Here is a 25,095-nt window from a genome sequence, read left to right as displayed (position 1 = left end):
TTAAGAAAGGGACTTCCTGTACTTGATTGCTGTAGATAAATGAATCCCAAAAGTTTTAAGCAGGTTGAAGAAGGAGGACAAAGTTACATATGGGCGAGCATTAACAGATGAAAATATAGTTAGTATTATAACAATTCTTCTTCTTTAAGCATTATAAATAAATATGTACAGCCATTAATGCTAAAGCAAAACACCTGTCAATTATTCATAAGTGTTTCCAATCCTAAGACAATATTCCACAGTAAACAGATGTTACACGCTGAGATTCAGTGGAAAAATTCTCAACCCCATTCAATCTAAATTTTCTAAGAGTGTCTCTGAAAGATGACGCACTACACGTATATATCTGCCACTATAACTTATATTTCTGTTATTCTTTCCACTTTAGGTTCAACAGTAGACATTTCATTACCAGATAAGCCCATTTTCATTTGCATACAACTAAGGTAATTACAAAATTCATAATAAGGTAGTTATTTGGGGTCATGATGATGATAAATCCTTGCCTAGAACTTTCTGAGTAGTTGGTAATCTCTGCAAGGAGAGCTGACCTAATGCTTGCAAAAATATATAAAAATTCTCTTGCATTTCTATATTTGGGAGATGTTGGCTTTTTCAAGTTTTGCCTGAGTCCCATATCATTTTTGTAAGCCTAAAACATTAAAGCAATACTGTCTGATATTCCTATTAATTTTTTATTCCTATGAATTTCCTATGATATTCCTATTTTTTTTAAAAGAAGTAAGACAGACACAACTGAAACAAAAGACTCTATGCCCTCCTCTCTGTGGGCTCCTTTGCCTTTGTTTAGGTGATGTCCATCCGATTTGGCAAGCAAATATAGACACCTGTCAAAAGGAGTCAGCTTTCTTGCTATACATAATTCCAAAGACTTAAATGATGAGCTTCATAAAATTAATTTACTCTTCATTCAAATGACATGATGTAACATCTTCCTGAGATACCATGTAAACTTAATCATGAAGAAATTTTATATTTAAATCTATTTTTAAATGTCCATAATAATAATAAAAATAAGTGTGAAGAGAGATTTAGGTATGTTACCTCAAATTCAGTCCAAAGCCCAAGACTAGTTTTTCTCTAACTGGAGAAAGGTACACCAAAAAGAGCAAGAAGATTTTTACTGAGGGTCAGGAATCCTATCACTTTTGATTTTATACGCTAAGGGTTATTGAACAGCCATGGGCAAATAGTAGATGTTCAATGAAGCGAAGTTTAAAGAAACTCATTCACCTGAACATACCTTGAGGGTTTTGTCTGGTTTTTGTTTTTGTTTTTGGAGGGAATCAGGGAACGTCGTGATTGAGAAAAGATGATAGGTGAATTGGAAAAGACCACCAGAGAAGAAACTAGTTAACAATGAAAAAAACCATTGAAGAACCTAGAAATGTAAAATCCCAAGAGTGATTGAAGGTGCAGGATGGATAGGGATCTGCCCCAGCCAGACCTAATCGTGACAGTGTTCTCTCCCACTTGGGAGGGACCAGAGCAAGAACAGGAGTAATGACCTTGTTGAAAATCCCAAGGCATAACCCCTGCTGTGCTTATTTTTCCCTAACCAGAGAAAAAGTAATTTTCTACTTTATCTTCTTTAGAACAATGAAGCAGACACAATATTTCACACTGCTCATCTTTGAAAGCTCAGAACTACTTAAGTTGATTTGCATACAATAATTATTTACTTAATTAACAAGTTCTCAGCTAAATTGTCCTTTCAACCCTTAACAAGTTGAAAATTATATAAGATTCTCCTTCAAACGAAAGGAAAATTTCCCCAATTAGGATCTATTGCTATCAACAGAATACAATTTTCCACATGGCTTTTTGCACTGAGATTTAAACTGATTCCCCAATGAGGAAGGAGAAATTCCTTTGGAAAAGAGCTCAAAGAAGCTGAGAAATCTCAAATGTATCTATCACCGAGAACCCAGAATTTTTTTAAATTTAAGTTGATCCTTAAAGCTAATATCTTTAGTAAAAATTCTTAAAAGCAACAAGAAGACAAAAAATAAAGGTAAGCTATATATTTCCCACAGAGGTGGAAGTTAACCTTAAAAAAAAAAATAAAGCACAGTGTTTAGAATTACAAATGCTTTACGTAATAGACTAGCAGAAACATATCAAAATTTAATGTTTATGATACATTAGGAACTTTCCTTCGTGGTTCAAGAAGAAAAAATCCAAACCAAGCATTTAATCTATGAATAAAGAGAATTTTTGAAATCAATTTAATGGAATATATCAAGTTTCTAATCCAAAAGACCTTCTTTTACACTACTTACAGAATAACTAATATTTAAAAAGGATAAAGTGAGTGGACGTAGTAAGTAAATGAGCCTAAAAACAAAATGCACTGTCTCTCAGGGTAGCAAATGAATAAGGAGCCTGGACCAGCCCATGCCCACTCACCAGATATCCAACTTTGTGTCATAGCCTTTGTGTTTCAGAGCCTCTGGGCTCATATAATGGGGAGTTCCAGTTAAAGTGGTGGCTAGATCACAGGATCCCATTAGGAGTCGAGAAACTCCAAAATCCCCTTGAAATAATAATTAATTTTTATGAATACTTTAAATCACAAAAATCAGTACTGTACTAGAAATTAACAACTGTCGAATTTGACAATTTTAATATGCAATGATTCATACCATTTTAAAGGGAAAGAAAAGTCACACATTTTAAATTATACAATACTGGTGGATAGCTTTAAAAATAAAAGCCTTATAGGAGAAAGAAGACTTTGAAGACAGGAAAGTGAATTATGTAAGCTAAAACTTTATTTCCTGGAATTATGGAAAACCAGCAACTTGAAACAAAAAGCTATTTCAAGTCCGAATAACAACAAACAGAATGATTCTGGAAGCACTGAATATTATGACTTGCAATTTTATCGGGGGGGGGGGGGGAGAGTTTGTTCTTCATTTACAATAAAGAAATTTCAAACAAAAAACCTGAGACTTTTCAAGAATATGACTATAAAAATTTGAATCTATCAGCTTCAGTATACTTGTCTAATTAGTTGCATGCTTTTATGATTCCCCCTCTAAGAACACCTACATAAGATCAAACAATCCAGTAACTGTTGTGAGTGTAGGTACAGTTCTAAAGGAGAACTAACTACATCAACATTTTAATTATCTGTGATAACTGTTAATTGCTTGTGATAAAATAAGTAGGGGAGTGGGAAAACTGTAGTAATCAAACTAGTAAAACAAGTCTCATCATTTATTAATTGTTAGCGCATGGCATGGAATAGGAACTCAAAAGATATTTGTTTAATCTATCTAATATGTAGCAAATGTTTTATACCTCAGTTTATATCTTTATACTCCAATTTGATGTATTAATAACATCTAGAATATACTCTCTCATAGAATACATATTCTTAAAATCTTACCAATTTTAAGTAGATTATTTTTCAGAAATATATTCTTTGATTTCAAGTCTCGATGGAAGTACCCTCCTACAAAAGGAAAAAAAGGATATACAATTTCATGCAAATATAAAATTTTAAAATCCAAATATAAATAATATATATGAGTGAATGTGAAGTGATTCACACATAAATATACACTCCCAGAGATATATCTTTAAATGTTTAAAAGCTTCAAAGCCACAACATTTTCCAATTTCACTGAGAAAATCAGAGTTTTAAAACAAAGATTTTAAAGACAGAGAAACATGTAGTTGAGAGAAGGGTGATGTACTTCCAGCTATTTCAATAGGCCAGATTTTATTGTGTTTTAGTAGCATGATCTACATTGTACTATATCCAGTAACCATACACCCAGTTCACAGAGGAGTTATCACAAAGCTTTATAATCTATTATATACTATATATAATCTATTACATGCATATATATCTTTATATCTATAATATAATATATATATTATAATCCAAATGTTCACATTTTATATATATGTGGAAATAATGTCAATGATATTTAATAATAGATAACACTTAAGTTTTACTGTAACCCAGCAATGTAAATTATGTCAGTTAAGACTTTCATTTCTGAAATTATGAAAAATCAGACAACTTGAAAACCTTTGCCTAAAAAAACACCGAGAAATGTTGAATAAAGTATGTAAGTCTCTTCACATATAACACAACTGAACCCCCAAGAAAATGAGGCAATCCTTTGGGATTATACAAAAAGAAAACTGAAAATCAGAGGGAGCAATAGGTGCTGATGTTTCAGCAGCCCGAGGAACTCAGAACTCACAGCAGCCAAGACCTTGAGGCCATGTAATGTGGAGAGTTGGAACTAATATAAACACCTAAAGTCAGAATCCTATATGCAGTCCATATCTTAAGTGAAAATACGACCCAAGAAACATTCACTCACAAGTAAACAAAATGGAGAAAAAAAATCTCTCCCTTCATATTTTGCAACCATGTCTCTCTGCTCACTTACATTTGGAATTCAAATATGCAGTAGCTGTATGGCTTAAGACATCCCAAACAAAGAAATTAACATAAAAATTGGTTCTCAGCTGTTAATACCCTCTTGAGGCATCTGGCAGAAGCAAATGCAAACTGAATCAGCAGATAATATATAATAAAACTATACTTCAAAGCTAATCAAGACAGTATGGTACTGGCCCAAAAACAGAAATATAGATCAATGGTACAGTATAGAAAGCCCAGAGATAAACCCACACACATATGGTCACCTAATTTATGACAAAGGAAGCAAGAACATACAGTGGAGAAAAGATAGCCTCTTCAATAAGTGGTGCTGGTAAAACTAGACAGCTACATGTAAAAGAATGAAATTAGAACACTACCTAACTCCATACACAAAAATAAACTCCAAGTGGATTAAAGACCTAAATATAAGACCGAACACTATAAAACTCTGAGAGGAAAACACACTTTGACATAAACCACAGCAAAATCTTTCTTGACCCACCTCCTAGAGTAATGGAAATAAAAACAAAAATAAACAAATGGGACCTAGCTAAACTTAAAAGCTTTTGCAGAGCAAGGGAAACCATAAACAAGATGAAAAGACAACCCTCAGAATGGGAGAAAATACTTGCAAATGAAGCAATGGATAAAGGATTAATCTCCAAAATATACAAACAGCTCATGGAGCTCAATATCAAAAAAAAAACAACCCAATTAAAAAATGGGCAGAAGACCTAAATAGACATTTTACCAAAGAAGACATACAGATGGCCAAGAGGCACATGAAAAGCTGCTCAACACCACTGATTATTAGAGAAATGCAAATCAAAACTACGAGGTATCACCTCACACTGGTCAGAATAGCCATCAACAAAATCTCTACAAACAGTAAATGCTGGAGAGGGTGTGGAGTAACAGGAACCCTTTTGCACTGTTGGTGGGAATGTAAATTGATACAGCCACTATGGAGAACAGTATAGAGGTTCCTTAAAAAACTAAAAATAGAACTACCATATGACCCAGAAATCCCACTACTGGGCATATACCCTGAGAAAACCATAATTCAAAAAGAGACATGTACCTCAATGTTCATTGCAGCACTATTTACAATAGCCAGGACATGGAAACAACTTAATGTCCAACAATAGGTGAATGGATAAAGAGGATGTGGATATGGAATTCAAATATGCAGTAGCTGTATGGATGTGGAATTACTCAGCCATAAAAAGGAATGAAATTGGGTCATTTGTAGAGATGTGGATGGACCTAGAGTCTGTCATACAGAGTGAAGTAAGCCAGAAAGAGAAAAATAAATATCATATATATGTGGAATCTAGAAAATGATATAGAGGAACCTATTTGTAGGACAGGAATAGAGACGTAGACGTAGAGAATGAACATGTGGACAAAGCGGGGAAGGGGAGGGTGGGATGAATTGGGAGATTAGGTTTGACATAAATACACTACCATGTATTTAGTGTATTTATGTCAAATAGATAGTTAGGGGGAACCTGCTGTAGAGCACAGGGAGCTCAGCTCAGTGTTCTGTGATGCCCTAGATGGGTGGCATGGGGGGTGAGGGGTGGGAGGGTGGTCCAAGAGGGAGGGGATATAGGTATACATATAGCTGATTCACTTCGTTGTGCAGCAGAAACTAACACAACATTGTAAAGCAATTTTACTCCAATAAAATAAATAAATAAACCCCTGAGAATTTCAAATAACTTAATAGGATATAAACTATAAAATAAGTATATTTCAAATGATTAAAATAATAAAGAATAGAAAACACGAGATAGAAACAGAATATTATCAAAAGAAAAGATGATGCTGATTTGAGAAACAACCAAATAGAATATCTCAGGGGAAAATGTGACCATTGAAATAAAAAACTCAAGATTAAGACCTCAGCTTCCAACTATGATGAAGTAAGCTTATATCACACTAAATCGCCCACCTTCCACAGTTGTATCGAGACTACTACAAAATTTAAACAACGTAAAATTTGGGTAAATTTTTTTAACAGCTCTTTGAAGATATCAGAGATCAGTCAAGGTGAACAAAGGCAGGCAGCACTTGAGGGGCCAAAACCTAAAAGAAAAGAGATGCACTGAGATGAGCAAGCACTTCCCACTGTGTTTTCGTCTCAGGCATTTGGCAGAAGCAGAGTGTCGTGGCCCAGAGCTTGCAGCAGTTTCACTGGGGATGGAAAACAAAATCTGTAGTTCAGAGATCCAAAAGGCAACCAGGACTCAAGGGGCAAATTTTCCAGAGAAAAGGGAACAGAAGAGAAGTAAGTCTGACATTCTGAATAGATTTTATCCTGAGGCATTTGCTGAATCCTAAGCTGTTCCGGGGCAAGACATTCAGGAGAAAGCAGCTGCTAAGAGGTAAAAAACTAAGCAGAGTTTTCAGTAGATTCACAAAGCTGAGGAGGGGTCTTGGTAAATAACTAAAGCCTTCAGCTGAAAACCCTGAACACTGGAAATAAAGGCAAACTGGAAATAGACCAGCCCTCACAAACCTAGCCTTAAACTATCTCAGTCCTAAATAGATCAAGGTGATCTGCATCTACTACCAGCCAGAAAAAAAATCAAATCCTCTCCAGAGGAAGATAGTATCATCCAACATCTCTACGCTATTTTACATATATTGTCCAACATTCACTCAAAAACTACAGGCATGCCAAGAGACAAGACCAAATGACCAAAAACAAAACAAACAAATAAAAAAGAAATCCTTATGTGATCCACCTACTGGAATTATTGGACAAGGATTTTAAAGTAACTATGATATGTTCAAGGAAATAAATGACACAATGAGAAAACTAGATTCTATAAACAATTTTTTAAAAGAACTGAATGGAAATTCTAGAATTGAAACAAATACAATTAAAATTAAGAATTCATTAGATATGTTTGAAAGCAGATAAGATGCAGCAGAAACAAAGATTTAGAAATTGGAATAATGGTTAGTGAAAATTATTCAGTCCAAGTAATGAAAAATAATATTGATACTTAGACTAGGCAAGTAGAAGATGAGTTATAGATATAATACATTAACAGTCCCCACATATATAAATATGTAAATAAGTAAATCACCACTAGGTATTTTAAGAACAAGGCAAACAGTATGTTAGAAAGCAGTTATGGGAAGTAATTGGCTGGTGCTGTGGTAATAGAACAATAAAATGTATGCAACAGACCAGATATCAAGCTACCTGGTAAATTTTTTAAGTATAATTTGACTTTGTGGCTACAGTAAGCAAAAATGGTTCCAGAAAGAAAGTCCTTTCATGTGCTTTGTTAATATTTTTTCCTTTGAAGTATTTAGAAATCAAGTCCAAGAAATAACAAGGTGACTAGCAAACAGTTGACATAAAATCTTTCTTCTAAAAAACTCAAGTAGCTCTCCACCTATGTCCCCATAATTTCTATTTTCATGATGCCCAAGAGAGTTAAGTGTCCTGATTAAGAATGGATGACAGTGGTGGTCAAACCCATGGTCGAGGTCCTGCCTCCAACTCCCCATCAGGCCATTGTCCAAACCCTCACCCTCCAGGACCACAGCAGAGTGAGGTCTGTGGAGGCAGCCGCAGCAAGTGTTTCTCAGGCCCCGAGCCAGAGTAGGACTGTGGAGACAGTATGGACAGTTTAACCTTCATTTCCCCTTAAGCCCTTATCTGAATAGTTTCTGAAACCTCAGCTCCCTCCCCACAGGTCTGTATTTGTCCGGCAGGGTCTCAGGGTGGCCTGCAGACTCTTCCTGCCGAAGGTGCTGGCATGAGCAATGGCTCCGTGGTGATGCACAGCCCAGGCAGCTCCTGTTGCTGGTCTCTGCCATGTGGCCTTCGTCCTAGACTCTGAGGCGGCTCCTGCCTGGCTTCCTCATTGGCGTCCTGGGACCCCAGGACCATGATAAGCCCTCTGTGCTATAAGCCAGGAGTGATGCCAGGTCCTTCTCAAATGTAGCTACACAGTAGGAGTTTCTGACACCTGGTACTGGAGTGGGGTCTCCTTGAAAAAGTGACCTCAGGACATCCCAAGAAGTGGGAGCCAGGAGAAAGCAGGAATCTCCCACAACACCACAGACAGAACTTCTCTCTGCTTTTCCATCTCCAGACCTGGGGGAGCACACCTCCATCCCCTGTCACATTTAGTAGGTCCTTTCCCTGGGAGCCTCACTATGTTAAAAATGAATTCCTCATACCACCTTTTGGGAAATGTTTAGCCATTCTAACACAATACCTTACCAAGTGGCTGGTGAAAGGTGTGGGTTGCTAGGTGACAAGGCACTCATCTTAGGGAAAGTGCCCCAGCCCTGTTCTCTCCTCCACTGTGAAAGCACCAAGAACACCAGCAAATGAGATCCCTGCAGAGAAGCTGCTCTGTGCTTCATTGTAAAAAATCTAGAACCCCTTCAACAGAAGTGAGTTGGGGGTGTGTGTTTGTTTTGTTTTGTGTTTTCTGTGTTAGCACTGGGGGCAAAAAAGGAGGAGACTTTTTTGCCCCCAGAGCCTTCTTTTCTCTGCCCCTAAGAAGTTCCCTCATGCCCAGTTCTGCTGTGGCATCCAGAGACATTTCAAAGATTAGCTAATTAATTGGACCAAAAAGAAGAAAGGCTCTAAGTCACTCAAATACTGGCCCAGTTTATGGAGGCTTGGGGGACTTGGTGATGAGCCTATGGACACAAACAGCTTTAACAAACTTAGCTCTGTCTACTTGCCAGAGGTTCAGGCCCAGGGGGGAGGAAGGAGTCTTAGAGCTACATTCTCAAGACAGCTTTCAGTGAACTGTGAAAATTCTCAGCTTTTAGCAACATTATTTATAAGTGTGTATGCCATATGCCATAGTTTTAGAATATTACAAATGTATAAATAAACCAAATTAAAATAAGTACAGGAAAGCTCCAAAGGAGTAAACAAAATCTTCATTTCTTCTGTAACTTCATTCTTCTTAGTTTTTCCAAGGTCTTCTTTATCTCCTCTGCTGCTGCACTGTATTAGTCAGGGTTCTCCAGAGAAACAGAACCAAATAGAAGATACAGATATGGATATAGATACAAATGGAGATTTATTATAAGGAACTGGCTCAAGAAATTATGGAGGCTGAGAAGTCCCAAGATCTGCTGTATGCAAGCTGAAGACCCAGGAAAACTGGTGGTATAATTCAGTCCTAGTCTGAAGGCCTGAGACCAGGTGAGTCAATGATCTAGGTCCTTTAGTCCAAGGGCAGAAGATGGGATGAGACATCCCAGCTCCCCAGTGAGGCAGGAAAAAGGGGGCAAATCCCTCCTTCCTCTGCCTTTTGTTTTTTTCAGACCTTCAAGGGATGGATGTGTCCAACCACACTGGAGGGGGCAATCTACAGAGTCTAATCCTGTTACGTAGTCCAAGCTCACTCTGCTCGCTGCCAACAGGCCAATAAATCAGGAGATGAGGTACTGAGGTAAGGAATAGTGACTTTATTCGGAAAGCCGGCAGACTGAGAAGATGGCAGACTAGGGTCCTCCCAGAACACTATCTTATTGGGGTCTGGATGCCAGTTTCTTTTATAGAATTAGAGGGGGAAGTAAAGTAAAAAGGCAGAATAGAGAGGGAGAGTAAAAAGGGCCAACAGCCTTGCAAAACCTCCTGGAATGGCAGCCTCAGGGAGGGGATGTGTAATTTCTTCTTTCTTGCAGCCATTCACACGTGGGTAGGGTTCCTGAGGCAGGCCATTATGTGTGATTATAATAACAAAAGCAACAAAAAGCAAAGGCTGAAGTCAAAGAAACAGATCCAACATGGAGTCAAAATTGGCTCTTCCCTGTTACAATCCCATCTGTAAACACCCTCACAGACACACCCAGAAGCAATATTTAATCTGGGCAACTCATGGCCCACTCAAATTGACCCATAAAATTAACCACCACATGCACTAAAAAAATTTGCAAGGAAATTTGCAACAGAAGAGCCAAATCCATCTTCTTCTTTATTCCAAAGTAATTTCCTAACTCATTTGTAAGCAGTCTATGTAATTTTCAAAATGCATTTGAATATATACTCTAGACCAGCGGTCCCCAACCTTTTTGGCACCAGGGACCGGTTTCATGGAAGACAATATTTCCACGGATGAGAGGGGTAATGGTTCTGGCAGTAATGCGAGCAATGGGGAGCGATGGGGAGCAGCAGATGAAGATTTGCTTGCTCACCCGCTACTCACCTCCTGCTGTGTGGCCCGGTTCCTAACAGTCCACAGACAAGTACAGGTCCATGGCCCAGGGATTGGGGACCCCTGCTCTAGACCATAAGAGGAAAAGGCTGGAATAATCCTTCATAGACAGATCTATTTTATTGGTTATAGTTTGACAGATTTAAGTAGAAAGCTGAGGGAAGCACTGTAGTAGGCTGTATTCTTGTTCCCAAATATTTGCACCTCTTGTGCCTGGCAGCAGGTGTCTGCCTTGGGAGGAAGAGGCACCTCCACTGGGCTTGGTCATGTGACTTGCTTGGGTCAATGGCATGCAAACAGACCAGGCAACTGTCATGTCTGAGCAGAATCTTTAAGAACATTTGAGTGTTTCCCCTAACTCTCTTGCTTTTCCCTCTTCCAGGAGAAAGCATGTCCCAGACAAGAGCTGCTCCTTCAGAGTAGGCAGTGGGACGGGAAGACTCGCAGCTGATCTGCAGCCAAAGCAAGAAATGACTGTCCTAAGTCACCGAGGTTGGGGTTTTGTGTTAACACAGCATGAGGAAGGAGTTTTAGTGCTACAGTCTCAAGGTAGTTTTGAGTGAACTGTGAATACTCTTAGCTTTATACATTATTATTTATGTGTCCATGCCATATGCTAAAAGAACAACTCATGGACCACTCAGATTGACATAAAATTAACCATCACATGCACAATGACAATTCTTTCTGTTTCCCCAAGATCTAGGCCCTCACTTCTAATGTTTTCTTCTCCTTCTCCTTGCCCTTCCCCTTCCTCTGCTTTCCCTCCCTCTGTCTCCTCCTCCTCCATCTCCTTCTTTTCCTTCTTCTGTATCTCTTTCTCTCCATATTCCACTCAGCATATTCGTAATTAAACACAGCACTACTGCTTCAAACCTGTCTTTCCAACTTCTTGCTCACCCTCAGGTGATGAACAGGTTCATCTTTGACCTTCTCCTAGCACATCTCACAATCTGCTTAATGTCAAGTTTGGTCATTTCAGCTTGTCGAGTTCACTCTCACCCTTCCATGCTGCCCAGTGCTGTCACCTTGGCTCAGGTCTTACAACCTCAGGCATGGATTTTATAAAGTTTCCAGGTTGATAACCCAAGTCCCCCTCTCTCCCCTCTATAATTTTTCATCTAATCCTCCCAAAGGTCTGGTCACACTACAGCTCCATTCAGAAGGCTTCTGTGGTATCAATGTCTATGCTACAAAACAAAGCCCTCTACAATCTGATCTACTTTGATCATATCTACAATCTGATCTACCTTGACTCACAGCTCCATTCATGTACTCCAAGAGCCTTTCTGATGGGACCACTCATCACTTACCCTAAAAGTACCATGTTTTCCCAGCTCTGTGACTTTGCTCACTCTGTTCCCTAAGCCTGGAAAGTTCTGACCCATCTTCCACCATATTCAAAATGCACCATGGTCCAAATATCACTCCTTCCAAGAAGCCTTCATTGATTCTCCCAAGTAAAAGCATTATTCCCTCTTCTGAGCTCCTATAGCAGGGATCCCCAATCCCCGGGCCACGAACCAGTACCAGCCTGTGACCTGTTAGGAACTGGGCTGCACAGCAGGAGGTGAGCGGCAGGCAAGCGAGCGAAGATTCATCTGCACTCCCCATCGCTCACATTACAGCCTGAACCATCCCCACACACCCCCACACACCCCTGGTCCGTGGAAAAACTGTCTTCCACAAAACTGGTCCCTGATACCAAAAAGGTTGGGGACTGCTGTCCTATAGCACTTTTCTTGGCACTCTTATCACCTGTTTTAAATTAAGAGTAGAATTTACATTAAAGTATATGAATCTTAGGCTTGATGAACTTTTACATACACATCACACTTGTAATCCTCCACCCAGATCAAGATGTAGAACATTTCCAGCATCCCAGGAGGTTTCTTTGTTCCCCTTCCAGTTGAAATTCCCTTCCAAACGTAACCTCTATTCTGATTCACCCGACATTGGTTTTGCCTGTTTTTGAACGTCATACAAACGGAGCCATATAGTACCCACTCTTTTGTATCTGTTTTCTCTCACCCAACATCACATCTCTGAGATTCATCAGATAGTGCATATCAATCATGTGGGTTTTTTTTTTTTTTTTTTCCGGTACACGGGCCTCTCACTGCTGTGGCCTCTCCTGTTGCGGAGCACAGGCTCCGGACGCGCAGGCTCAGCGGCCATGGCTCATGGGCCCAGCCGCTCCGCGGCATGTGGGATCTTCCCGGACCGGGGCACGAACCTGTGTCCCCTGCATCGGCAGGCGGACTGTCAACCACTGCGCCACCAGGGAAGCCCAATCGTGTGTTCTTTTTTATTGCGGAGTACCCCATTGTATGACTATACCATAATTTATTTAACAATTGTACTGTAAATGGACATTTTTCTGTGTTTTGGCTATTACAAATAAGGCTTCTATGGTTATTTTTGTACATGTCTTTTGTTGGATACAGGTACTCATATTTCACCTCACAAATAGAATTACTGGGTCATAAGGTATTTAAATGTTTGGCTTTGGAGGTATCAATACCACCAAACATTTTTCCCAAGTGGTTATACTAATTCACACCCTAACAGCAATGTAAGAGAATTCCAATAGCTCCACCTCCTTACCAATACTCCTTATTGTCAGAGATTTTTAACCCTTTCTGGTGGCTAGGTCCTCATTCTATATTGAATTACAACCACAAACGATAACACTTACCCAGGGCTTGACCGTTTGCAAACTTTCTAAGTGTGTAATATCTTAAAGCATATTCCCCACAGCTCTATAAAGTAAGCAAGAAGAGTCCCATTATGATCTCTATTTTATAGATGAGGAAACAAAGGCTCAGAAAGGTTAAGCAGATCGCCCAAGGCCATAAGTCACACGCAGTAGAGACCATGAACTCTGTATATCCATCATGCTATACGGTTTACAGTTATTGGGGGACATGTTTTATCTCTGCTAGTTTACTAACAGCTCTTCGAGGTTAGGCTTTATTTTAACTTAACGCTATTTAATAAATGAATGAATGAACTTAAATATAAAATTGAAATTTCTCCATCTATAGAGAAAAACTTTACAATAATTGATTACAATAGCATAATGAGAGACTTCCCTGGTGACGCAGTGGTGAAGAACCTGCCTGCCAATGCAGGGGACACAGGTTCAAGCCCTGGTCCAGGAAGATCCCACATGCCATGGAGCAACTAAGCCCGTGTACCACAACTACTGAACCTGCACTCTAGAGCCCGTGAGCCACAACTACTGAGCCCATGTGCCACAACTACTGAAGCACACCTGCCACAACTACTGAAGCCTGTGTGCCTAGAGCCTGTGCTCCACAATGAGAAGCCACTGCAATGAGAAGGCCCCGCACTGCAACAAAGAGGAGCCCCCGCTCGCCACAAACTAGACAAAGACCGCAGGCAGCAAGGAAGACCCAACGCAGCCAAAAATAAATAAATACATTTATTTAAAAATAATAATAGGGGCTTCCCCGGTGGCGCAGTGGTTGGGAGTCCACCTGCTGATGCAGGGGACGCGGGTTCATTCCCCGGTCCTGGAGGATGTCACATGTCACGGAGCGGCTGGGCCTGTGGGCCATGGCCGCTGAGACTGTGCGTCCGGAGCCTGTGCTCCGCAGCGGGAGGAGCCGCAGCGGTGGGAGGCCCGCGTGCCGCAAAAAAAAATAAAAATAAAAAAATAAAAACTAATAAAAATAAAAAATAATAACATAATGAAAGAAGCATCATCATTTGTTATCTGAATCACAAAGGGTGGTATTTCAGATCCACAGATCCACAAATACCGAAACATTTAGCCCTATTTAATGACTTTCTTAGAATGCTGAAGGATTCAAAACAAATTTAAATCCTCTCTTTGAAGGATTTTTTTAAACACTTTTTTCTTTTTTTTTAAATTCACCCAATTACTTCGCACACAGCACAGTGGAGTTCAGCTCTTTCCCCTCCTGTCAGTGGTTACTGAGGAAACTCTTTTCAGTGCTTTAACTATTGTCTGGCTGTGTTTATCTTTGGCACCAAGCAAGAACAAAATCCTTCTAAAGGGCCTTAACTTTTATTACATTACCTAAATTCTACCTAAAAATTGTCTTTATTATACTACATTACATATTTATATGTACTTGCATAAACTAGGAATAATTCTCCTTATGCTTAGAGTTTTATATAACTATAGAACCCTAACATGTATACAAATTAAAAACACAAAGCCAATAAAATTCAAATTAGTGAAGTTAATTTAGTATCAAGTGGTGATGTTTTGGTGCTTACATTGTGCATATGGTGCTGGTGCTGGAGTATCGATTCTTTTCAGTTTGTCAAGCCCTGACTCTTGTGTCCTAGAGATGGCCTATCTCTCCTCTTCTCTATTTAACTACAGCAGCTCTCCGGCATACAGCACCTGCTGATTGCTGCGGGGCCCACACACATCATTTAAGCATTAGCAGTCTCTGTCCTACTACTCACTGCTGTTCAGTTAAGGAATAACACTTGGTGCCAAAAACGAATCCAGATCACAAATGACAAACACCTAAAATTGCCTGGCAGTGTCTCATACAAGACTCTTTCTCATTATGCTGATATTAATCTATGTAAACTACCACAGAAATGAAGACATAAAATGTTAAATCCTCTTAGAGAACTGCTATACCTTATCCCTTTTACCTTAAAACACTGAAAAATTAGAGACAATTCAAAAAGCTTTCCTCTGAAGAAAAGGATGGGTTAAATGCGACTGTGTTTGGTCTTTGGAGGATGCCAACAACACAGGCCCACAAAGAGAAGAGGTACTTGCTCCATCCATAAGGAGCATCAGATCCAAACATTAAGCTACTCAGACTATTCCTGACAGAGTCATCATCATTAGATGCAAAGGAAAAGCATTCATCAGCAATAAAACAATCAAAGAAAAATAACTTCTAATTGAACAACATCAGTTAAACTGACTAACTCACGTGTAATGCATTTTTATTTCCCTTCAGTGCAATGTACAAATATTTGCCTAGCATTTTCTCTCCTTCTACACAGGGCATGATGAGTCAAAAGTGGCATATTAAACAACTCGCACCCTCACTCAAACTCGATATCTGGCTGGATTTTCTGGGCCAAGGCGATCAAAGTTTAAGGAATTAATTGAATATTCGACTCCTTGTCAAAAAGACCTGCATTCCCTTCTCATTCTCCAAACCTGCCTTTATAGCCTCTCTTTTTAATCCTAGAGTTTATCAAAATTCTGTTGGATCGTACAAGTTGTAGTGTCATAATGTTTCTAGAAGTTGCACAGAACATTTTTTGACATCAGATTATTATAGCATCCTGTGAAGTAGACATTGAAAAGTTCTTCAGATGAAAGATGAGCTGTAAATGTATGTATTTTTCCAAACCCAGATTTCCTTTTCTACCCAAGAGGACTCTCACACAAAAAAGAAAAAAAATTTTAATAAAAAAACAAGATCTCTTTTCAATATCCCATTTACATTCTCAGAATATGATAAAAGAACTTCAGTGGCAAAAGGATAATTATCTACACGTTGCCATCCCCTTCCTGAATAGCTTGAGATAAGAAGTGACAGAAAGAAAACCAAGAAAGCAGGAAGGAGGGAGAAAAAGAAGGAAGGAAGGAAGGCAAAAAGGAAAGGGGGAAGGAGGTAGAGAGGGAGGGAGGAAGGAAGGTTGGAAGGAAGGAAGGCCAGGAGGGAGGGAGGAAGGAAGGTTGGAAGGAAGGAAGGCCAGAAGGGAGGGAGGAAGGAAGGAAGAGGGAGGGAAGAAAGAAATGAAAAGAAAAAAAAAAAAAGAAGAAAAGCTTGCCTTAGAGAAATATCAATGAAGCTGACAGCTTCAACCCAATGTTTTCTACTTTAGGAAGGTCATACATAAGTACAGTCACCCCTGTGAAAATGGCCTTTGTGACATATTTGTCTGCCTCAATAATACTGAAATTTGGAGAAATTTGTCTGTATGTTCAAGTAACATTTCTTTCAGGAATTTGTCTCCAAACCTCGATGCTGCTTTTCATTTCCTACGGTCATTTAAAAACTATATTAGTTAAAGAAATACAAATTCCTACCGCATTTGTATCAGCTTTGGTATTGTTTTCCTTGTGAGTGAGCAGAATTACGTTCCCTGTGAGTCGTCTTGCCATAGACGGGCACACTCCCTGGGTGACATTCATTGTTAGTCTGACTATCACTTCCTTATGCTCCCCCCTCAAGTAGTGAGTAGAGGTTGCTTATCTGTTTCCTGAATTGATGTTAAGTGTGTGCACATTTCCTGTGACTAAAGAAATATATACTTAGACTATTGGGGGAAAAAAAGGAACAGGGCCTTCAATACTAGGCCTCAAAGTGAAATGTCAAAAGAGGGTACACAAACACCCCCTTCTCAGGTAGAACCATAAGAAGAAGAAATGTACTAGTTCTTAGCGTTAAGCAAGGGACATGTCCTATTGACAAGAGGACAGAATGCCAAAAGATCAAATTAATTGGAGAGCTGGGTCTTATCCTCCTCAATTTACTCCCCCTGCAGTTTTCATTCTGCATGTTTATCTGCAAGAAAAACTATTTGTTTTGTATTTACTTTGTTCTTTAATAAACACTCTGTAGATTTTCGTAGGATTTAATTAAGGTAGTCAAGTCACTCACAAATTAAGACACAACAAATTTCATATAAAAGCAACAATTTTTTGTGAAGCAGTCTGATTTTAATTCAGCAATATGAAAAGCATTTATTTCTTTTGCCAACCCATCATAAAAGTAAAAAACGTTTTGGATGAACTGTCACACCTTGGTTTAAGAAGTTATTATTACAATATCTGTAGGCTCATTCTGTTTCCTTGACTTTGAGAAATATTTAATGATGACTTTTATTGCTAAGGCAACTCTAATGAAAATGGTATTGACTTTAATTTGAACCAATATTAATATTGCCCTAAATCTATACTGCTGACAGAAAATGCTTTCCTTTACTAATATCACCCCTCGAAAGTTTCAATAAAAGCCTTGATGTTAACTTCTAAGGTTTCAAAAATCTGTAACCCAAAATGTGCCATTTGATGGATTAATGGTCTTGCCTCCTGCCATCCAAGTTAGCCAACATCAGATTGACTTTGAAACACCAAGACCTTGAAGAAATGAAGAGCAACTCAAATACAGTGTCTGAACTCCATCTTTAATTGACACTAAAATGTTTTAAAACCTAAAAGTATTTGATTTTAAAAATTAATCCGTGTTTTTTAAGTCATCAATAGAAGCACTTACATCCAGTTTAAAAGACACAGGAGAGGTGGAGGGGAAGAAGGCGGAAGAGTAAGACGTGGAGATCACCTTCCTCCCCACAGATACACCAGAAACACATCTACACGTGGAACAACTCCTACAGAACACCCACTGAACGCTGGCAGAAGACCTCATACCTCCCAAAAGGCAAGAAACTCCCCACGTACCTGGGTAGGGCAAAAGAAAAAAGAATAAACAGAGACAAAAGGATAGGGACGGGACCTGCACCCATGGCAGGGAGCTGTGAAGGAGGAAAGGTTTCCACACACTAGGAAGACCCTTCGCAGGTGGAGACTGCGGGTGGCCGAGAGGGGGAGCTTCGAAGCCGCGGAGAAGAGCACATCCACAGGGGTGCGGAGGGCAAAGCGAAGAGATTTCCGCAAAGAGGATCGGTGCTGACTGGCACTCACCAGCCCGAGAGGCTTGTCTGCTCACCCGCCGGATTGGGTGGGCTCTGGGAGTTGAGGCTTGGGCTTCAGTCAGAGCGCAGGGAGAGGACTGGCGGCGTGAACACAGCCTGAAGGGGTTAGTGCACCACGGCTAGCTGGGAGGGAGTCCGGGGGAAAGTCTGGACCTGCTGAAGAGGCAAGAGACTTTTTCTTCCCTCTTTGTTTCCTGGTGCGCGAGGAGAGGGGATTAAGAGCGCTGCTTAAAGGAGCTCCAGAGATGGGCGCGAGCCATGGCTAACAGCGCGGACCCCAGAGACGGGCATGAGACACTAAGGCTGCTGCTGCCGCCACCAAGACGCCTGTGTGCGAGCACAGGTCACTATCCACAGCCCCCTTCTGGGGAGCCTGTGCAGCTCGCCACTGCCAGGGTCCTGGGATCCAGGGACAACTTCCCCGAGAGAACGCACGGCACACCTCAGGCTGGTGCAACGTCACGCCGGCCTCTGCCGTCACAGGCACGCCCCACACCCCGTGCCCCTCCCTCCCCCGCGGCCTGAGTGAGCCAGAGCCCCCGAATCAGCTGCTCCTTTAACCCGTCCTGTCTGAGCGAAGAACAGATGCCCTCTGGCAACCTACACGCAGAGGCGGGGCCAAATCCAAAGCTGAGCCCCTGGGAGCTGTGCGAACAAAGAAGAGAAAGGAAAATCTCTCCCAGCAGCCTCAGAAGCAGCGGATTAAAGCTCCACAATCAACTTGATGTGCCCTGCATCTGTGGAATACATGAATAGACAACGAATCATCCTAAATTGAGGAGGTGGAATTTGAGAGCAAGATTTATGATTTTTTCCCCTTTCCTCTTTTTGTGAGTGTGTATGTGTATGCTTCTGTGTGAGATTTTGTCTGCATAGCTTTGCTTCCACCATTTGTCCTAGGGTTCTATCCGTCCGTTTTTTGCTTGTTTGTTTGTTTAATTTTTTTCTTAATAATTATTTTTTAAATAACTTTATTTTATTTTACTTTATCTTCTTTCTTTCTTTCTTTCTTTCTTTCTTTCTTTCTTTCCTTCCTTCCTTCCTTCCTTCCTTCCCTCCTTTAGACAACGAATCATACCAAATTGAGGAGGTGGACTTTGAGAGCAAGATTTATGATTTTTTCCCCTTTTCCTCTTTTTCTGAGTGTGCATGTGTATGCTTCTGTGTGAGATTCTGTCTGTATAGCTTTGCTTCCACCATTTGTCCTAGGGTTCTATCTGTCCGTTTTTTGCTTGTTTGTTTTTTGTTTAATTTTTTTCTTAATAATTATTTTTTATTTTAATCACCTTATTTTATTTACTTTATCTTCTTTCTTTCTTTTTATCCTTCCTTCCCTCCTTCTTTCCTTCCTTCCTCCCACCCTCCCTGCTTCCTTTCTTTCTTTCTTTGCTTCTTTCTTTCTTTCTTTCTACTTCTACTCATTCTTTCTTTCTACTTTTTCTCCCTTTTATTCTGAGCCGTGTGGATGAAAGGCTCCTGGTGCTGTGCCAGGAGTCAGTGCTGTGCCTCTGAGGTGGGAGAGCCAACTTCAGGACACTGATCCACAAGAGACCTCCCAGTTCCACATAATATCAAATGGCAAAAATCTGCCAGAGATCTCCATCTCAACACCAGCACCCAGCTTCACTCAACGACCAACAAGCTACAGTGCTGGACACCCTATGTCAAACAACTAGCAAGACAGGAACACAACACAACCCATTAGCAGAGAGGCTGCTTAAAATCATAATAAGTCCACAGACACCCCAAAACACACCACCAGATGTGGACCTGCCCACCAGAAAGACAAGATCCACCCTCATCCACCAGAACACAGGCATTAGTCACCTCCACCAGAAACCCTACACAACCCACTGAACCAACTTTAGCCACTGGGGACAGACACCAAAAACAACGGGAACTATGAACATGCAGTCTGCAAAAAGGAACCCCAAATACAGGAAGATAAGCAAAATGGGAAGACAGAAAAACACACAGCAGATGAAGGAGCAAGATAAAAACCCACCAGACCTAACAAATGAAGAGGAAATAGGCAGTCTACCTGAAAAAAAATTCAGATTAATGATAGTAAAGATGATCCAAAATCTTGGAAATAGAATAGACAAAATGCAAGAAATATTTAACAGGGACCTAGAAGAACTAAAGATGAAACAAACATGATGAACAACACAATAAATGAAATTAAAAATACTCTAGTTGGGATCATTAGCAGAATAACTGAGGCAGAAGAACGGATAAGTGACCTGGAAGATAAAATAGTGGAAATAACTACTGCAGAGCAGAATAAAGAAAAAAGAATGAAAAGAACTGAGGACAGTCTCAGAGACCTCTGGGACAACATTAAATGCACCAACATTCGAATTATAGGTGTTCCAGAAAAAGAAGAGAAAAAGTAAGGGACTGAGAAAATATTTGAAGAGATTATAGTTGAAAACTTCCCTAATATGGGAAAGGAAATAGTTAATCAAGTGCAGGAAGCACAAAGAGTCCCATACAAGATAAATCCAAGCAGAAATACACCAAGACACATATTAATCAAACTGTCAAAAATTAAATACAAAGAAAACATATTAAAAGCAGCAAGGGAAAAACAACAAATAACACACAAGGGAATCCCCATAAGGTTAAGAGCTGATCTTTCAGCAGAAACTCTGCAAGCCAGAAGGGACTAGCAGAACATATTTAAAGTGATGAAGGAGAAAAACCTGCAACCAAGATTACTCTACCCAGCAAGGATCTCATTCAGATTTGATGGAGAAATTAAAACCTTTACAGACAAGCAGAAGTTGAGAAGGTTCAGCACCACCAAGCCAGCTTTACAGCAATGCTAAAGGAACTTCTCTAGGCAAGAAACACAAGAGAAGGAAAAGACCTACAATAACGTACCCCAAAAAATTAAGAAAATGGGAATAGGAAAAAACATATTGATAATTACCTTAAATGTAAATGGACTAAATGCTCCCACCAAAACACACAGATTGGCTGAATGGATACAAAAACAAGACCCATATATATGCTGTATACAAGAGACCCACTTCAGACCTAGAGACACATACAGACTGAAAGTAAGGGGATGGAACAAGATATTCCATGCAAATGGAAACCAAAAGAAAGCTGGAGTAGCAATTCTCACATCAGACAAAATCGACGTTAAAATAAAGATTATTAGAAGAGACAAAAAAGGACATTACATAATGATCAAGGAATCAATCCAAGAAAAAGATATAACAATTGTAAATATTTATTCACCCAATATAGGAGCACCTCAATACATAAGGCAAATACTAAAAGCCATAAAAGGGGAAATTGACAGTAACACGTTCATAGTAGGGAACTTTAACACCCCACTTTCACGAATGGACAGATCATCCAAAATGAAAATAAATAAGGAAACACAAGCTTTAAATGATACATTAAACAAGATGGACTTAATTGATATTTATAGGACATTCCATCCCAAAACAACAGAATACACATTTTTCTCAAGTGCTCATGGAACATTCTCCAGGATAGATCATATCTTGGGTCATAAATCAAGCCTTGGTAAATTTAAGAAAATTGAAATTGTATCAAGTATCTTTTCCGACCACAATGCTATGAGACTAGATATCAATTACAGAAAAAAATACAAACACATAGAGGCTAAACAATACACTACTTAATAACGAAGTGATCACTGAAGAAATCAAAGAGGAAATAAAAAAATACCTAGGAACAAATGACAATGGAGACACGACAACCCAAAACCTATGGGATGCAGCAAAAGCAGTTCTAAGAGGGAAGTTTATAGCAATACAATCCTACCTTAAGAAACAGGAAACATCTCGAATAAACAACCTAACCTTGCACCTAAAGCAATTAGAGAAATAAGAACAAAAAAAACCCCAAAGTTAGCAGAAGGAAAGAAATCATAAACATCAGATCAGAAATAAATGAAAAAGAAATGAAGGAAATGATAGCAAAGATCAATAAAACTAAAAGCTGGTTCTTTGAGAAGATAAACAAAATTGATAAGCCATTAGCCAGACACATCAAGAAGAAAAGGGAGAAGACTCAAATCAATAGAATTAGAAATGAAAAAGGAGAAGTAACAACTGACACTGCAGAAATAAAAAAGATCACGAGAGATTACTACAAGCAACTCTATGCCAATAAAATGGACAATCTGGAAGAAATGGACAAATTCTTAGAAAAGCACCACCTGCCAAGACTGAATCAGGAAGAAATAGAAAACATGAACAGGCCAATCACAAGCACTGAAATTGAAACTGTGATTAAAAATCTTCCAACAAACAAAAGCCTAGGACCAGATGGCTTCACTGGCGAATTTTATCAAACATTTAGAGAAGAGCTAACACCTATCCTTCTCAAATTCTTCCAACATATAGAAGAGGGAGGAACACTCCCAAACTCATTCTATGAGGCCACCATTACCTTGATACCAAAACCAGACAATATGTCACAAAGAAGAAAACTACAGGCCAATATCACTGATGAACATAGATGCAAAATCCACAACAAAATACTACAAACAGAATCCAACAGCACATTAAAAGGATCATACAGCATGATCAAGTGGGGTTTATCCCAGGAATGCAAGGATTCTTCAATATATGCAAATCAATCAATGTGATACACCATGTTAAGAAATTGAAGGAGAAAAACCATGTGATCATCTCAATAGATGCAGAGAAAGCTTTCGACAAAAGTCAACACCGATTTATGATAAAAATCCTGCAGAAAGTAGGCATAGAGGGAACTTTCCTCAAGGCCATATATTACAAACCCACAGCCAACAACATCCTCAATGGTGAAAAACTGAAATCATTTCCACTAAGATCAGGAAAACGACAAGGTTGCCCACTGTCACCACTCTTATTCAACATAGTTTTGGAAGTTTTAGCCACAGCAATCAGAGAAGAAAAGGAAATAAAAGAAATCCAAATCAGAAAAGAAGAAGTAAAGCTGTCACTGTTTGCAGATTACATAATACTATACATAGAGAATGCTAAACATGCTACCAGTAAACTACTAGAGCTAATCTATGAATTTGGTAAAGTAGCAGGATACAAAATTAATGCACAGAAATCTCTGGCATTCCAATATACTAATGATGAAAAATCTGAAAGTGAAATCAAGAAAACACTCCCATTTACCATTGCAATAAAAAGAATAAAATATCTAGGAATAAACCTACCTAAGGAGACAAAAGACCTGTATGCAGAAAATTATAAGACACTGATGAAAGAAATTAAAGATGATACAAATAGATGGAGAGATACACCATGTTCTTGGATTGGAAGAATCAACATTGTGAAAATGACTCTACTACCCAAAGCAATGTACAGATTCAATGCAATCCCTATGAAACTACCACTGGCATTTTTCACAGAACTAGAACAAAAATTTCACAGTTTGTATGGAAACACAAAAGACCCTGAATAGCCAAAGCAATCTTGAGAACAAAAAACGGAGCTGGAGGAATCAGGCTCCCTGACTTCAGACTATACTACAAAGCTACAGTAATCAAGACAGTATGGTACTGGCACAAAAACAGAAAGACTGATCATGGAACAGGATAGAAATCCCAGAGATAAACCCACACACATATGGTCACCTTATCTTTGATAAAGGAGGCAGGAATGTACAGTGGAGAAAAGATGGCCTCTTTAATAAGTGGTGCTGGGAAAACTGGACAGGTACATGTAAAAGTATGAGGTTAGATCACTCCCTAACACCATACACAAAAATAAGCTCAAAATGGATTAAAGACCTAAATGTAAGGCCAGAAACTATCAAACTCTTAGAGGAAAACATAGGAAGAACACTCTATGACATAAATCACAGCAAGATCCTTTTTGACCCAACTCCTAGAAAAATGGAAATAAAAACAAAAATAAACAAATGGGACCTAATGAAACTTCAAAGCTTTTACACAGCAAAGGAAACCATAAACAAGACCAAAAGACAACGCTCAGAATGGGAGAAAATATTTGCAAATGAAGCAACTGACAAAGGATTAATCTCCAAAATTTATAAGCAGCTCATGCAGCTCAATAACAAAAAAACAAACAACCCAATCCAAAAATGGGCAGAAGACCTAAATAGACATTTCTCCAAAGAAGATATACCGATTGCCAACAAACACATGAAAGAATGCTTAACATCACTAATCATTAGAGAAAAGCAAATCAAAACTACAATGAGATATCATCTCACACCAGTCAGAATGGCCATCATCAAAAAATCTAGAAACAGAGCTTCCCTGGTGGCGCAGTGGTTGAGAGTCCGCCTGCTGATGCAGGGGACACGGTTTCGTGCCCCGTCTGGGAGGATCCCACATGCCGCGGAGCGGCTGGGTCCGTGAGCCATGGCCGCTGAGCCTGCGCATCCGGAGCCTGTGTTCCGCAACGGGAGAGGCCACAGAAGTGAGAGGCCGGCATACCGCAAAAAAAAGAAAAGAAAAGAATAGAAAAAAACCAGACTCCACTTAACCCACTTGCTCTGTTACTCATTACTGTACGTTCTGTCTGTGAACTGTACTCACTGTTGCCACAAAGGATACAACTGGCACTATTGGCAAACTTTGAATATGGAAACTTTATTAGAAAATAGTATTGTATCAATGTTAAATTTTCTTAATTTGCAAATTGAATCATAGTTATGAAGAGAATGTTCTTGTTCTTAGGAATAGCCACTGAAGTATTTAGGGGTAAGATGCATGATTATGTAACTTTTAAATACTTAGGTGGGGAA

The 25,095-nt window shown here is 39.4% G+C and overlaps 1 protein-coding gene across 1 annotated transcript in view; it reads right to left on the bottom strand.

Annotated features, from left to right (window-relative positions):
- NEK11 (NIMA related kinase 11) overlaps positions 1 to 25,095 on the bottom strand; it is a 108,312-nt gene that overhangs the window by 32,128 nt on the left and 51,089 nt on the right. The window contains 2 exon segments of the mRNA XM_033856316.2: positions 2,431 to 2,557; positions 3,416 to 3,481. Of these exon segments, the coding sequence (XP_033712207.1) occupies positions 2,431 to 2,557; positions 3,416 to 3,481 (193 nt within the window).

Source organism: Tursiops truncatus, chromosome 4 (assembly GCF_011762595.2).
Source record: "Tursiops truncatus isolate mTurTru1 chromosome 4, mTurTru1.mat.Y, whole genome shotgun sequence".
Classification (NCBI taxonomy): Eukaryota; Metazoa; Chordata; class Mammalia; order Artiodactyla; family Delphinidae; genus Tursiops; species Tursiops truncatus.
Note: the sequence above shows the minus strand (reverse complement) of the source record. Positions and strands in the feature narration are given on the sequence as shown.